This window comes from Blennius ocellaris, assembly GCF_963422515.1.
Source record: "Blennius ocellaris genome assembly, chromosome: 9".
Classification (NCBI taxonomy): Eukaryota; Metazoa; Chordata; class Actinopteri; order Blenniiformes; family Blenniidae; genus Blennius; species Blennius ocellaris.
The window spans coordinates 16357574-16370511 of NC_137658.1; the positions used below are offsets into that span (position 1 = coordinate 16357574).

General features: G+C 44.1%; 1 protein-coding gene across 1 annotated transcript; it reads right to left on the minus strand.

The window, feature by feature from the left end:
• Positions 1-663: 663 nt before the first annotated feature.
• On the minus strand, positions 664-10611 carry sting1 (stimulator of interferon response cGAMP interactor 1). The gene is made up of 7 exons (XM_080501887.1): positions 10555-10611; positions 7623-7846; positions 6711-6903; positions 5210-5318; positions 4053-4297; positions 1638-1824; positions 664-1052 (listed from the first exon to the last, which is right to left on the minus strand). The coding sequence occupies exons 2-7, from the start codon at positions 7844-7846 to the stop codon at positions 802-804; spliced, it is 1209 nt and encodes a 402-aa protein (XP_080358013.1). The 5' UTR covers positions 10555-10611; the 3' UTR covers positions 664-801.
• Positions 10612-12938: the final 2327 nt, after the last annotated feature.

Sequence of the window (12938 nt, forward strand, 5' to 3'; positions counted from 1 at the left end):
GCCTTGTGACTGCTCCCTCTATTTTCTTATGCAAAACATCCGCCTCACACTAAAAAAAAAAAAAAAGAAGAAGCTGTAAAGTTGTTTCAGCTCCTGCCTCCTTTCCCAAATTGTATTTTTCCACTTGCTGTGACTATATTTCCACGTGGATATTAGCCTTTATACTGTGGAAGCGAATCCACTGGGATGTTTCTTGTTCTCCACATGAGGAAACATGATGAGAAGCCCTCAACCTTCAGGCTGCAGCACTTTCTGAGCACTGCAACCAGGTGCACAATCCAGGATTTGTCTTTTAACTCGGAGTTTATGAAGCTAATTCTGCGGATTAGTCTTCGCTCAACGTACTGAAGAAGTGTGATATTCTCACGTCTTGTCCTCGGCCTTTATAGTTTGTTTCCCTACCGTGTCAGCTGCCATTGTTAATGCTCACGTCTTATATAATGCTCGTGCACATTTCATGTCCCTCCACTCTGACGGCCCTGGATTGCTGCGAGCTGTGCATAGTTTGCTCCTCATTGCAACGCGTGTATCACAGTCCTACGTTTCGTTGACCGACGTGTAGTTTAATCTTCTTTTAACCTTCCAACTATTTAGTCCCTTGTGAATCATTGTACCAGCAGTGACAATCTCTGGACATCTTTCACCAAACAAGAAAGATCAACACAGCATTTATTTGATTTATTAAAATTTTCAATTAAAACACCAAAATTCCCAAAGTCTTCACGTGCACACGACTTTTTTTTTTTTCTCTCTCTCCTTCAATCTCGAATATGGAAATCTAGTAAAAAAAATAGCAATGGCCTAGTAGTGGCTGTTCTCCACAGCTTCCTTCAGAGGCCGAGGTTCCTCCAGGCTGTACATCAGCGTGGGCTCCCGGCTCAGCGGCTCAGGGTTCATCGGCGGGGCGCTGGGCAGGGCCACTCCAGCGCCTCTGAACGGGTCTCGCACCTCCTGGTGAGGAGGTGGCGTGAGGCAGAACTCCTCCTTCTCCTGCTGCTTCAGGTGTCTGAGGATGGTCTTGGACAGGAAGTGAGGGTCTTCCCCGTGATCGTCTAGGACGGGAAGACATGAGAAGCAAACGTCACTTTTTCAGCAATTTCCCTCGACTTGTTTTCGTTCTCTGAGGTTCACCGTTTTAAAAAGTGTTACGTAAAGCAGGACTAATCCAGGGAACTGAAGGTTCTCGTGCCATGACGGGGGATTTCTCGACGCTCTCTACTATAGCGGAGCGACAAAGTTCACATGAGTCTGCAGGTACCTGGAACAGAGCCACAGATACTTCCAACACTGACAGTCTGACCTTCATACTTCATTTCAGCTCTGCCCAATGCTGCATCATGAACAACATCAACAACAACAACTAAAAAAAAAAAAAAAAAACCTCCTAAAAACAACAACAAATAAATTGCGAAAGTGTCTATAAATACAACAAATCCTGATTGTCAACCCTTGTGGGGCAGTGGATAAGCTAAAAGCTAAATCCCTCTAAAAGCAGCCTGTATCATGCTGGGAGGTGTGTGCAGAGGTCACACACACACACACACGCACACACACACGCACACGCACACACGCACACGCACACGCACACGCACACACACACAACACACGAAATGTAATTGACATATTTATGTTGGCACCATGGATCAGGATGAGCTTGTAGCGGTTGCGACATTCCAGCGACTGGTCCAGGATGTCCTGCAGGGTCCTGAAGAAGAGCAGGACCTGGTGTCGGCGCTCCGGCTCCCCGAAGCCGGCGCTGCTCTCATGGGACATGTTGTAGAGGGTCACCAGAGGGGTCGCGTACTCCGCCACGCAGTCGTGGGCCTGTGCACGCACACACACACACATACACACACACACACACACACACACACACACACACACACACACACACACATTAACCAAAACAGACACCCAGAGGACGATTCATTTCCTGGACAGATAATCCCTTAAAAGCTTGACTCACTCCGGCCTCACACCCGTTGGAGTTTAAAGAGATGAGTTCTCCAACAAAGGAAGTTCACAGTTGTGGCCAATAGGTGGTGCTAATGCTCTGCTTTGGAAAGGGGAAGCATCCTGCTGGAGGTGATGTACTGAGTATTTTAAGTGTTCAAAAGGCAACAAGGAAGCATTTCTACACCTGCAGAGTGGCGTACAGATGTCCACTCCAGATTAGAGCCTTTCTTTGTTGACTTGACTTTCCTTCTTGACGAGGCCAGACTGGTAACATAGAGCTATAATAACCCTTCAGTTAAAACATTCAAGGTTTTCTAGGTAAGCGTGGTTAAATTGTCTATATTTTCTCAAAATCAAACAATTACTACAGACTGACTACAGTCCCAACATGAAGCTAAATTTAATGATGCTTTCTGGTTGAAAAGTGAAATATAAAAAAAATCTAACTTCTATAACTGTTGCATTATACATGTTTGTACAATGTCACTACATTTTTATATTTAAAAAATGCTTTGTTTCATGTCGACCTCATGTTAAGTGCCATCACTGGGAATATTTATTTCAGCAATATGTAACATTAAAGCTCGTTTTCTCCATTAACGACTTGGTTTTTAAAAAACAAGGTGACACACTTTAAGAAGCACCAGCAGTAGGAGCAGTCAGGCTATGATGGGAGCTTGTTTTGATCTCCTGTGTGGGATTCTTCAAATTTTATAAGCAGAATTTAATCAGACTTTTCAAAGGGCGTCTCTGCCTTTGCTTCCCTAGAATCAGACCTTCACATATACACAGGGGGAGGTCTTGTTTGTGGAAGCAACCCCCGCCATATCTCTGAGTTGAGCAGTAGCAAACAAAATGTCATCAAACAGTTGGAAAACAGCAACATCAACAACATTGCTTCAAACATAGGGTGGGATCGACACTAAACAATTCTATCAGTAGGATACAAAACCCTTTAAATAGGTTTAATGAATAAACTTGCATGCGTTGGATATGTACATCATCTTTAAATGCATTCAACTGCTGAGTAATTCAACATTGTTTGGCAGTTTATGTAATTGCCTCAACAGCAACAATATATATTGTTTATCTTTTTGTGTGCAGTTTGCATGTTACTACTAAAGCCTTATAGACAATGAATGTATAGAACTAAAAACTACTAGTTTATGTCACACATGGGATTTGAACACAGGGCCTCCACGCTCAGGCTCCACCAGGAGGGTCGTTCAAGTGAAAGGAAGTAAAATAACTACAATTAGATACAGTAAAACTAGAGCAGTAGTATCTTGAAATGGTCAACAATAGCAGAAAGGGTTCCTTACAGCACTCTAAAGAGAAATAGCAATCACGCAATCGCCAGCATTTTATTCACCGTGAGGGTAAAACCAGGCCAAAACATCCTCTTTGTAATCACTTTGGAATAATTGCCGGCTATTTTTGGTCTTGTTTGAAACTCCGGATGCTTTCATGCAGCCCCAAACTTCCTTTCACTCGATGAAACGGCATAGTTGATTTTGAGTACAATCCGTGTCAGATTGGCTACATCAAATACTTTGAATATAGAGTACATTGACGCTCCATCTAAGAAGTACTGCGGGAAAATTTATATATATATATATATATATATATATATATATATATATATATATATATATATATATATATATATATATATATATATATAGAGAGAGAGAGAGAGAGAGAGAGAGAGAGAGAGAGAGAGAGAGAGAGAGAGAGAGAGAGAGAGAGAGAGAGAGAGAGAGCGAGAGAAAGAGAGAAACAGCCCCTTGAGTCTGTCACTTTCCTGTGACTCTGTCGCATTTAGGCTGTGCAAGTCTTTACAAATCTGATCAAAGGGGAAAATATCAGCATGCTGAGTCTTTCAACCCACACTGGCAACGACACGACCGAAGCTGAGTGGAATTATTGTGCGAGCAGCATTCAGACTCCAGGGTTCTCTGGCCACTTTGTTCAGGGCCGACTTAATATTTGTACCCTGAACCACAGGAAGGAATCTAAATGTCACTGATACAGCTCATTGCAATCATAACCAGCGTACCAGCATCATAACCTCGTCGTCCCGGTGCTTTACATACCTGCCCGTTATTGTCCTGCACTCTGTAGACGCTGTGCTTGTAGACTCGACGCCGGACCCCGGCCCTGTCTATCTCGAGTTCTGGGAGGTTGTCATAGAAACGGATGTTGTCGTCCTCGGAGTCCAGCTTGTTGGCGATGTTGGAGTTGAGGGGGATGAGGATGAGGAGCCTGTGGGAGCCCCGGCCTCTGAAGGAAGTGGAGGACTGATGGGTAGCACGGAATTTTTCAATGGAATCCTCCAAATCTGTGCGCACACACACACACACACACACAGACACACACACACACACACACAGACACACACACACATCCGATCATTTATACCCGTAGTGTCACACTCACTTTGGTTTTGGATGTCACATATTGATTGATCTCAATCAGACTCAACATAAATTCCACATTTTCCATCTGTTTTGATCCAAATACACACATATAGTCTTAAAATGTTCATATTTAATTCACCTGCATAGAAAGTTATCATGAACCACCTGATAGACACTGTGGAGAGATTCTGCATCGAAGCCAATTTTTTGGAAACCATGGTGGTAGAGATACTGTGATAAATTCTGACTTTATGTGTGGAGGATGTTGGTTCAAATCCTGCCTATGGAAGGAAAAAAAACCTACGCCATAAAAAATAGACTATGTTGCAACAGTTTCCACGAGAAGGAATCATCTGAAAGAGAATATTATCATTACTTCGGGTGTCAAACTCATTGTAGTTCAAGGCCCAATATCATCTTGAGTGACCAGACTGGTACAGTAGTGACATATTACCTTTCAATATGACCTTTAAAGTTTTCGTAGTCAAGTGTACGTTTTGGAAAACTATATGTTTTTGCAAAATGTTTCGCAATTACTGACGGAAATTATTACAATATCAACAATACACACATTTGTTGTGTTATTATAGTGTTGCTCTGTGTCAGTCTGGTATCTCAATCAGTTTAGGAGGAAGATGCTCTATCATCTGCAGCTCACTACCTTTTATGTAAAACACATTTGTCGTAGAACAGAGAGCAGACTATATTTAAATTTGATTGCATTGTGCATGTGAAAAGAAGAAAAAAAAAACCTGGTATTATATTTGAATATTTTTTAAAAAAGGAAGTCAAATGTGCTGTGTGTGCGTCGTGTGTGTTTGGTTGCTACTGACGTGGCAGCACCAGTTGCAGGTAGCCCAGGTAGAAGGACCAGGCCAGGCCGTGAGCCACGTTCATCTTCTTCCCCTCGCAGATCTCTGACACCTCCACGTCTGAAGGACCCTGCATCACACAGACAGCGGTGGGAGAGTCACGACAGCTCACCTTTTCTCCGAGGCCCTCTGACACCTTCCACAAAGTGTCACGGCAAAAACAAAGACAAAAACAAAAGGGCATCCCCGCACCCCGGCTCGACTTTCCTATGTAGGACAACATTTTTTTTTAGACTGATTTCAGTGCAGCCACTTGAGGACTCTGGCGGGACTTGAATCTATATTGCTGTCAATTCTTATCAGGACTCCGAGGAAGCGTTGGTCAAAATTAGACGGAATTCTTCAAGCGCGGCGTGTGATGAGTGTGACGGTCATTATTGCTGACGAAGAAGATATTTTGAGTCTATTCTTACTCCAGAAGCGTCACATCAATTACTGTCAAGCGAAACCAGCAGAAGCGCATAGGCGCCCTGCGTTACTTTGTCTTGTTGCTCGGCTGTACAAACATACTGTAAGCTCTGATCTGAAATTCAAATGAGCAGAGGCACAGGTCTGCAGCGTGTGGGTGCAGGGTGGCTGCGAGCCGCGAGTGAACGCATCAGCGAGGCTCAACTGGAGAGCGATCGCCGGCTGACCCTGCAGACGTGGCTCCGCTTAAGAGACTGAAATTGAAACCATTCTCCTGTTCGAACATATCAGAGGTGCTTCTCATTAGTTGCTAATGGTGAGACGAGTGGAGCCGGATGAGCAGTGCTGACAGGTGGGCTGCTGAGGAGGCCATGGCCAGAGAGAAGGGGGGTGGGAGGCCTTTTCAGATGTAAGACAGCAGCGGGACACTCACCGCTGTGAGGTGGATTTAAACATGGACAGGGAGCTAATTGACTTCACTTCCCGAAGTGAGACTCAGGATGTGAGCAATATCTCAACAAAAAAAAAAAGTTATGTCGTCCTCTAAAGGGGATGAATCCATTCATTCTTAAAAGACCTTCTGTTCCGAAACAGAGTGTACAGTGTGGAGACAATCCAGCTAATACTAACCAATACATTCAAAATCCACACAGTAAGTGTGAACAGCGTTAGCCTCTCCGCTACTATGACCACTGACACATGAAACTGTTCTGCCACCTGTCTGTCTCAACAGCTTCATCTCGTCTCCATGAATTAGACTCCTTTCAAATAATCAAAGTATCCTCGTTGCGGTAGATGCTGACGTGCTAATTTATCATGTACTATTTCTATCCCGCAGGCTAATTATCAACCTGCGAATTCCCGTCGCCATTAGAGTTTTCCCCACGACTTGAAGTCTTGCACCTGAAAGGAGGTGTAGGATGGGAGGGGAGGCATGATGAAATGCAGAAACCGTGTGTGTGTGTGTGTGTGTGTGTGTGTGTGTGTGTGTGTGTGTGTGTGTGTGTGTGTGTGTGTGTGTGTGTGTGTGTGTGTGTGTGTGTGTGAGTCTCACCAGGACTCCCAGGCTCCTGAGCAGAGTGTAAGTAACAGAACAGAGGCCTAGCAGTTTCCAGTACTGGCCTTCATTAGACAGTGGGTGTCCGACCAGGTACTGCAGGAGGCCCGCCAGCGCTGCAGTCAGCAGGGTCCGGCCCCACAAACCACAAGCTGGCAGCATGTGCTTCAGCACTGTTTTGCCTCGATACCTGTGGAGGGGGGGGGGGGGGGGGGGGGGGGGCGCATGTCTTTACATTACAACTATTGCACACTATAAGATACTTTCTATAAGATATACACAATAAGATATTTTCTCCAATGCCTGGTGGAGATATGAGGAGTGTGTATTTTTCAGTAGTGTCAGTAGTGCATTTTACTGTACTGTGCATATCTTGTGTAAATAAGGAAGATCTCTTGGTTCATTGTAGTTGTGCTGAGGCTATTTAAGCATGGAGAAAACCACAATCAAACTCTGGCACTTTGTCTATCTGAGCTACATGTGTACCACGTAGACGGTGTTGATCTGGCTGCAGGTATGATAAGAGCTGTGGCCTATTATAAGCGTGGGTGCCGTCATGTGACCACCTTTCCCAGGGGTTTTCATTCTCTGTTTATCTTAACTGGACAGCTTATTGGGTGAGAGGAACCTCATGTGTGGATTATTGTTTTATTAACTAGGACTGTGAGTAAAGGCAGTCGGGTCATCATTTGAAACATCTTACTGTGCATCGACATATATATTCTTAACTTTCAGTAATCTTACTTGTTACACTACTAAAGCTTGCTTCCTTTTTTTCCCTATTGTTCTCAAATTCCATTCACTTATTTACAATTTTTTTATTCGCCTGATTGTCCAGAGGACCCTAACAAGAGAGGTTCATTCCATGACAGTCTTGTTACTGACCAGACAGCCTCTCTGCTCTCTCACCTTGTGTTTGAGTGGAACAGCATCTCCTCAGCCAGCAGACCGATCCCATGCAGCAGAGGCCCCAGGGTCAGGGCAAGTACCGCCATTATGAGCCAGCCCCCATTTTCAGGACCCAAAAACCCAAAACAGCTCATGGTTATGGTGAAGACGACCACACCGCACGCCTTCGGCAGGCTGCCACGAGGCTGAGGGACCAAAGCATCCTGATCTCGGAGACGGTGCATCTGTGAGGGGAAACCAGAGCATCAACAACTCGCCTCACCTGTCACAATCTACACTTGCTTCATTGGGGATGGAGCTTGTCAACAGGCGAGGCCGGCAGCTGCTCGGGGCCCCCTGTACTCCACAGTAATGGCTTGAAATGTAGCAACTGCAGGGACCCACCCCATTAACGCCATCAAACAACCAGCGGTCAAATTGCAATGACATCCGTGAAGGACACCTTCCTGTCATCCCGGTCTCACTGCTACATGCAGTTACTTTACTGAAGTGTGTCAATCAAAGCAACGTGGAAGTCAACCGAGAAAGAAGGAGGAAGCAGTGAGTGGAGCAGATATTGATGTGTGGCAAACACTTAAAATAGGGTATAGCTGGTAAAGAGTTCAGCTTCCTGACAGTCTGGTGGAGGAAGCTGGTTTTTTTCAGTCTGCTGGTCCTGGACCTCAGACTCTAGCTTATGGAATGATGCGTCTGTAAAAGGTGGACATGAAGGGGGCAGGGCTCTGGCTCTTCTCAGCTTATAATGAAAACAGAGACGTTGACGTGCTTTTATGGCCAGCAGAGATAATCCATAACGTGCACACCCAGGAACTTGGCACTGCTCAATCTCTCCATAGCCACTCCGTTGGCGGTTAGATACCTCAAGTTTCTTCTGGGTCAAAGTGCTCCTGAGTCTGTTTTCAATCAAATGTACCGTTGAGAAACTTCTCATATATTGGAAGTAATGCTTGATCATTCACACACTGTTACAACAGATCACCTGTTCTTTCCATACTGACGGCACCAATCCCCTCATCAAGCTCTGCTTCTGACGCTAAATCACTTTTTTAAAAATGGTCCAAATTCCCAGCACAACTCTCATCTTTTACGAAGTTCAGCTCAGTTTCATTAATGTAGTGCTGAATCATTTAGCATCTCAGGGTATGCCCTGAGATGCCACAGAATTCATTGAATTGATATTTAAATTGAGCAGTGGTCTGGAGGCAAAGTTAAGCCTCTTACCTTTTCCACCGTCATTTGTTGTTTCTAACCGTGAGCTGGTTTTAATGAAAATATAGACAATCTTAGCACATGTTGCATCTGTTTCCAGAACTTTCTTCTTTTTAACCCTCGCCTTCTCTGCCCCACCCTTCTTCTTTCTATCCATCTTTCGAACACCACTGACCGACTGTACGGACGTGTTACGTCGTCAGGGTGTGTCTGCAAATAAAAGAAGCTGCCAGTGGCAAACTTCAAATACAGTTTTTTTTTTTAAGGGCAGAGTTCACCCAGGAACAGTGGAAAAAGCGTGTGATCAACCCAGTGCTGTAAAGAAAAAAAAAAGAAGCAAACACCGGCCCAAACATCAGAACGGCCCACCGGGAATTGTCCCAGTCCCCCTCGGGGGAGACGTTGAACATGTCCGTGAATACATCGTTACGTTCTCCAGCACAGTCCCTCAGTACCTGACCAGGTAAGCTGTCAGGACCTGGAGCTCTTGTGCGTTTATCCTGCCGAGGGCTCTCCACACACTCTCTGGGGACACTGACTGCACCTGCCCGCCACGAGGAGATGAAGCAGGGCTGCTATTGTTTGCCTCAAAGTGGCCAAAGAAGTCATTCAGCAGAGGAGCGATGCTATCGGGGGGTCTGCTGTGGGGAACCGTAAGCCAGTGACGGTCTTTATCCCCGGCGTGTCTCTGCCGCCACTGAGGTGATACGCTATTCTCCTGGGCTGCTCCCTCTCGGCTCCTCTGTCTCCAACACTTCCTGTCAGCCACTTCAAAAAAATGTGGTCAACCTGCTGCTTCCCACTGAGGTCCGGACGGAGGACAAGAATGTTCAAATATCAACACATACAGTTTGTCCTCTGAGCTGCAGGAATGAGTGTATGTTCCTTACAGTGACACGGATTTCTACATGATGAAATCAGTCTAAAATTGTTAATAATGTGGTAAAACATTACATTATTCACCTAATTAAATTTAAAAGTACCACAATTATTCATTCATTAGCCATTATTATGTTATTTCTTGCTATAATTCTGAATATGGTCGATAAGAGGAAGTTTATACAGTTTCTTGTACTCGTTTTATGTTTGCGGGCATATTTTTTGAAATGCTCACCACTCTTAGGGGGTATTTCCAAATAGAATACATCAAGTGGTAAAAAAAAACAAACTGAACAGATGCTTTGCTGAATCAAAAAGGAGGGAAACATTTTTTACATTTGGATGCATTGTCAAGATATTGCGAATTTCTGTAATCGTGCAGAATCTAATCTCCATCTCAACTATCCGATAGTGTAATTTTTATTTCATAAATGTACGTGGAAGCACCAAACTGTGAAGAGAGCCCGGGGTAATTCTTCACACGTGTAACCATAGTCACAGATCATAACCAAGCGAGGTCGAGTCTCAGATGCTTTTCTACCACAATAGTCATCAAAGCCTGTTTGTTTTGAAGGTCAGTTAATCTTAATGGCCGCCATGACGAAAGTGACAGATTATACAGTTGCTATTATATGATAATAGCAACTGTTGCTATTATATGATAATAGCAACTATATAAAGATTGAACTGAAAAGCTGAATGAAGTGACAAGTACACACATGCTGGTTGAGGCTTCGTACATCTTAAACGGAACCAATGTCTCTTAGTAATGTTTCACCATCTAGCCTTAAGCACATGAATTAAAACCAGACGGGACAAAGACACGCAGCATGCAGACACTCACCTCGATGTGTTCAGTCGACAATGGAAAGATTTGCTGCTCTGTTTTCTGTTTGCTCTCCTCTCCTCTCCTCTCTGCCGCACCTTATAACAGTGTCCACCAGTTTCAGTTTTGTTTTCACATAAACCTGTCTCCCTGTTATTCCTGTGATCAGTGAGAGTGTGCAGATCTCCAGAAAGAGGAAGTTTCGACAGTTTGTCACAGTCCAGCTGACCTCCACTAACATAATCAACAGGAAGAAGGGATGCAGGTGTCATGACCCAACATAAAGTTGGTAATAAATGTTGGAGTATTTTGACTTAAATTCTTCCGTGCAGTCTGCCATTTTAGTTTCACTGTTACAGAGACAAACGCTTTGCATTTGACCATGTGTTTCCCTCCATGTTGCTTTGACTGATGATCAACGACAACATCCTGTGGATGTGTAAACAAGGAAGCGACTGCAAACGGGACCCCGCCTCAGGCATGGATATAGACGGAAGACTTTCCCCCCCCCTCCCAATAATTTCTCCATGAGGTTTCCACGGGATGGTGCTTTTCCTCAGCTTGTTGGAATGGAAGCGGTCAGAGTTTGTACATTTGGGGTACGTCCGAAAAGTCCTCGGCTGACGTCACGGGGTTAAAGGAAAGGTGTTAGAAGGCTTCCTAAAGGAGTTTGTGAAATCACGTTGGCGTGGCAGCCGGATAATATAGTCGGTAACTTAGACGTCATAATAATGCGACGGCAACGCAAGTTTAGTGACGTCTGCCGTGGTGGGGGAAAGAACTACGAGTTTCCCAAAATGGACTATTAAAAGCACATTTGGGTTTTAGATGATTTTAAGTGGTTCACTGCAGATTATTGCTTTGATTACATGGTCATTTTTCCGCCACCGTGATTTTCCGTAAACACTCGGATGAGCGGGTCCCTTTAAATGTTGTTGCTGCAAGGAATTGTAGGGCAGCTGGAGTTCTCCTTCTTTGGTAAAGGATACATCAGTGCTAGGCTAAAAGAGGCTCTAAAGGAACCAACAAGCCTCCTTTTCTTTGCTCATTGAGAATTTGGACAGTCCTTATCATGGCCGCTTCACAAAACACTTCCGGCGTGAAGTGACAGTTTGTAGATAAGTGAGTTCCGAGGAACTTTTCACACATACCCTGGGTTGTTTGTGTTAGATTCTTTCTCTCTTTCCTTCAAGTACGTGTTGGGGGAGCGCGGCCGTCCTGTACCATGTGGTGAGAATGTCTTTGCTTCACAAATAGTTGTGTTCATTCGTAACTGTTAAGGGAATCTTGTTTTGTCTCATAAAGAACGATGTGTAGTTTTGCAGTCTGTGTTCAAGGATAAACCTGTGTCAGCACTGTTGAAACCTCCGTGCTGCTTCAATGCAGACTCAGAACCATCCAGCCTGAAGGCACCGTCTGACTTCAGAGTTGGACAGACTCCTGGACGACCATGCAGAGGTTTGTACTGTGACCTTTGTCCCTCCTTGCAAGAATAATCTAATAAACTTTCTCTTAAACTTTTCAGTCGCTCTCAGTCTCTTTCCTGTGTGTTCTGCCTCCCTGAGGTTTTCTTACGAGGAGAATTCTCCTGACAGTAACTGTCTCAGATCTGTTGTCTCCATAGTCAGCCACAGTTTTAGGAACATGCAGAATCTAGAGAAAATAGAGATACAATTATAGCCAACATGAAGAAACAACAGCGTCCAACACAAAGGGTGAAGTTCTCCAGAATGGCTATTTTCTCTTTAAGCCATTTCGAGACTCAAACTTTATTTTAATTAATCCCTGACCAAGGGAAGATACTAAATGACTTGAGCATCATTTCCGCCGTGACTTCATGCTGGTGTCACCTGTTCATGACGAGTCGGTTTCATAGGTTTTTGTTTTACCCCCCCCCCCCCCCCCCCCCCCCCAGCACTCCTTGTTCATCAAGTCAAGCCAGGTTTGTTCAAAACGGTATCACACGAGGTACACCCTGTTTTTCTCTTTCCAGTATCTCTCAACTGGCACAGCTTTGCCCTTTGGCAACACACACAAGACTAAAAAAAAAAAAAAAAGATTTAGTCATGCATCAAGGAGAAGTCTGAAGTCTCACTCTGATAATTAATTTGAAGGTGAGAATCTGCTCTAGAGCACATGGCCAGATGAGCAACACTAATTCCATTTAAACTGATATAAACTGCAAATAAGAAAATAGAACTGTACATAAAGGTGTAAATATGCATTTTCTCAAGTCTTTTAAAAGTTATGTTTTTCAAAAATTATATCTACAATCTTCAATAGGTAATAAAAAAAAAGTTTTTAGAAAAGTTCGAACAGACTCTAAATGAATGAATCCTTGGAGAAAAAAAGGTTTACAAGTATTTTAATGAAGGATAATTAAAAAAAAAGCTGAATGGCTG

What these genes read in the sequence shown, in the direction of transcription:
- sting1 (XM_080501887.1), bottom strand. Translation starts at nt 7,846, where the DNA reads ATGCACCGTCTCCGAGATCAGGATGCTTTGGTCCCTCAGCCTCGTGGC. An exon ending in CCTGCAACTGGTGCTGCCAC is followed by an intron (nt 4,298 to 5,209) that starts GTCAGTAGCAAC and finishes GTGTGCGCACAG; the next exon opens with ATTTGGAGGATTCCATTGAA. An exon ending in TGCAGGACAATAACGGGCAG is followed by an intron (nt 1,825 to 4,052) that starts GTATGTAAAGCA and finishes GTGCGTGCACAG; the next exon opens with GCCCACGACTGCGTGGCGGA.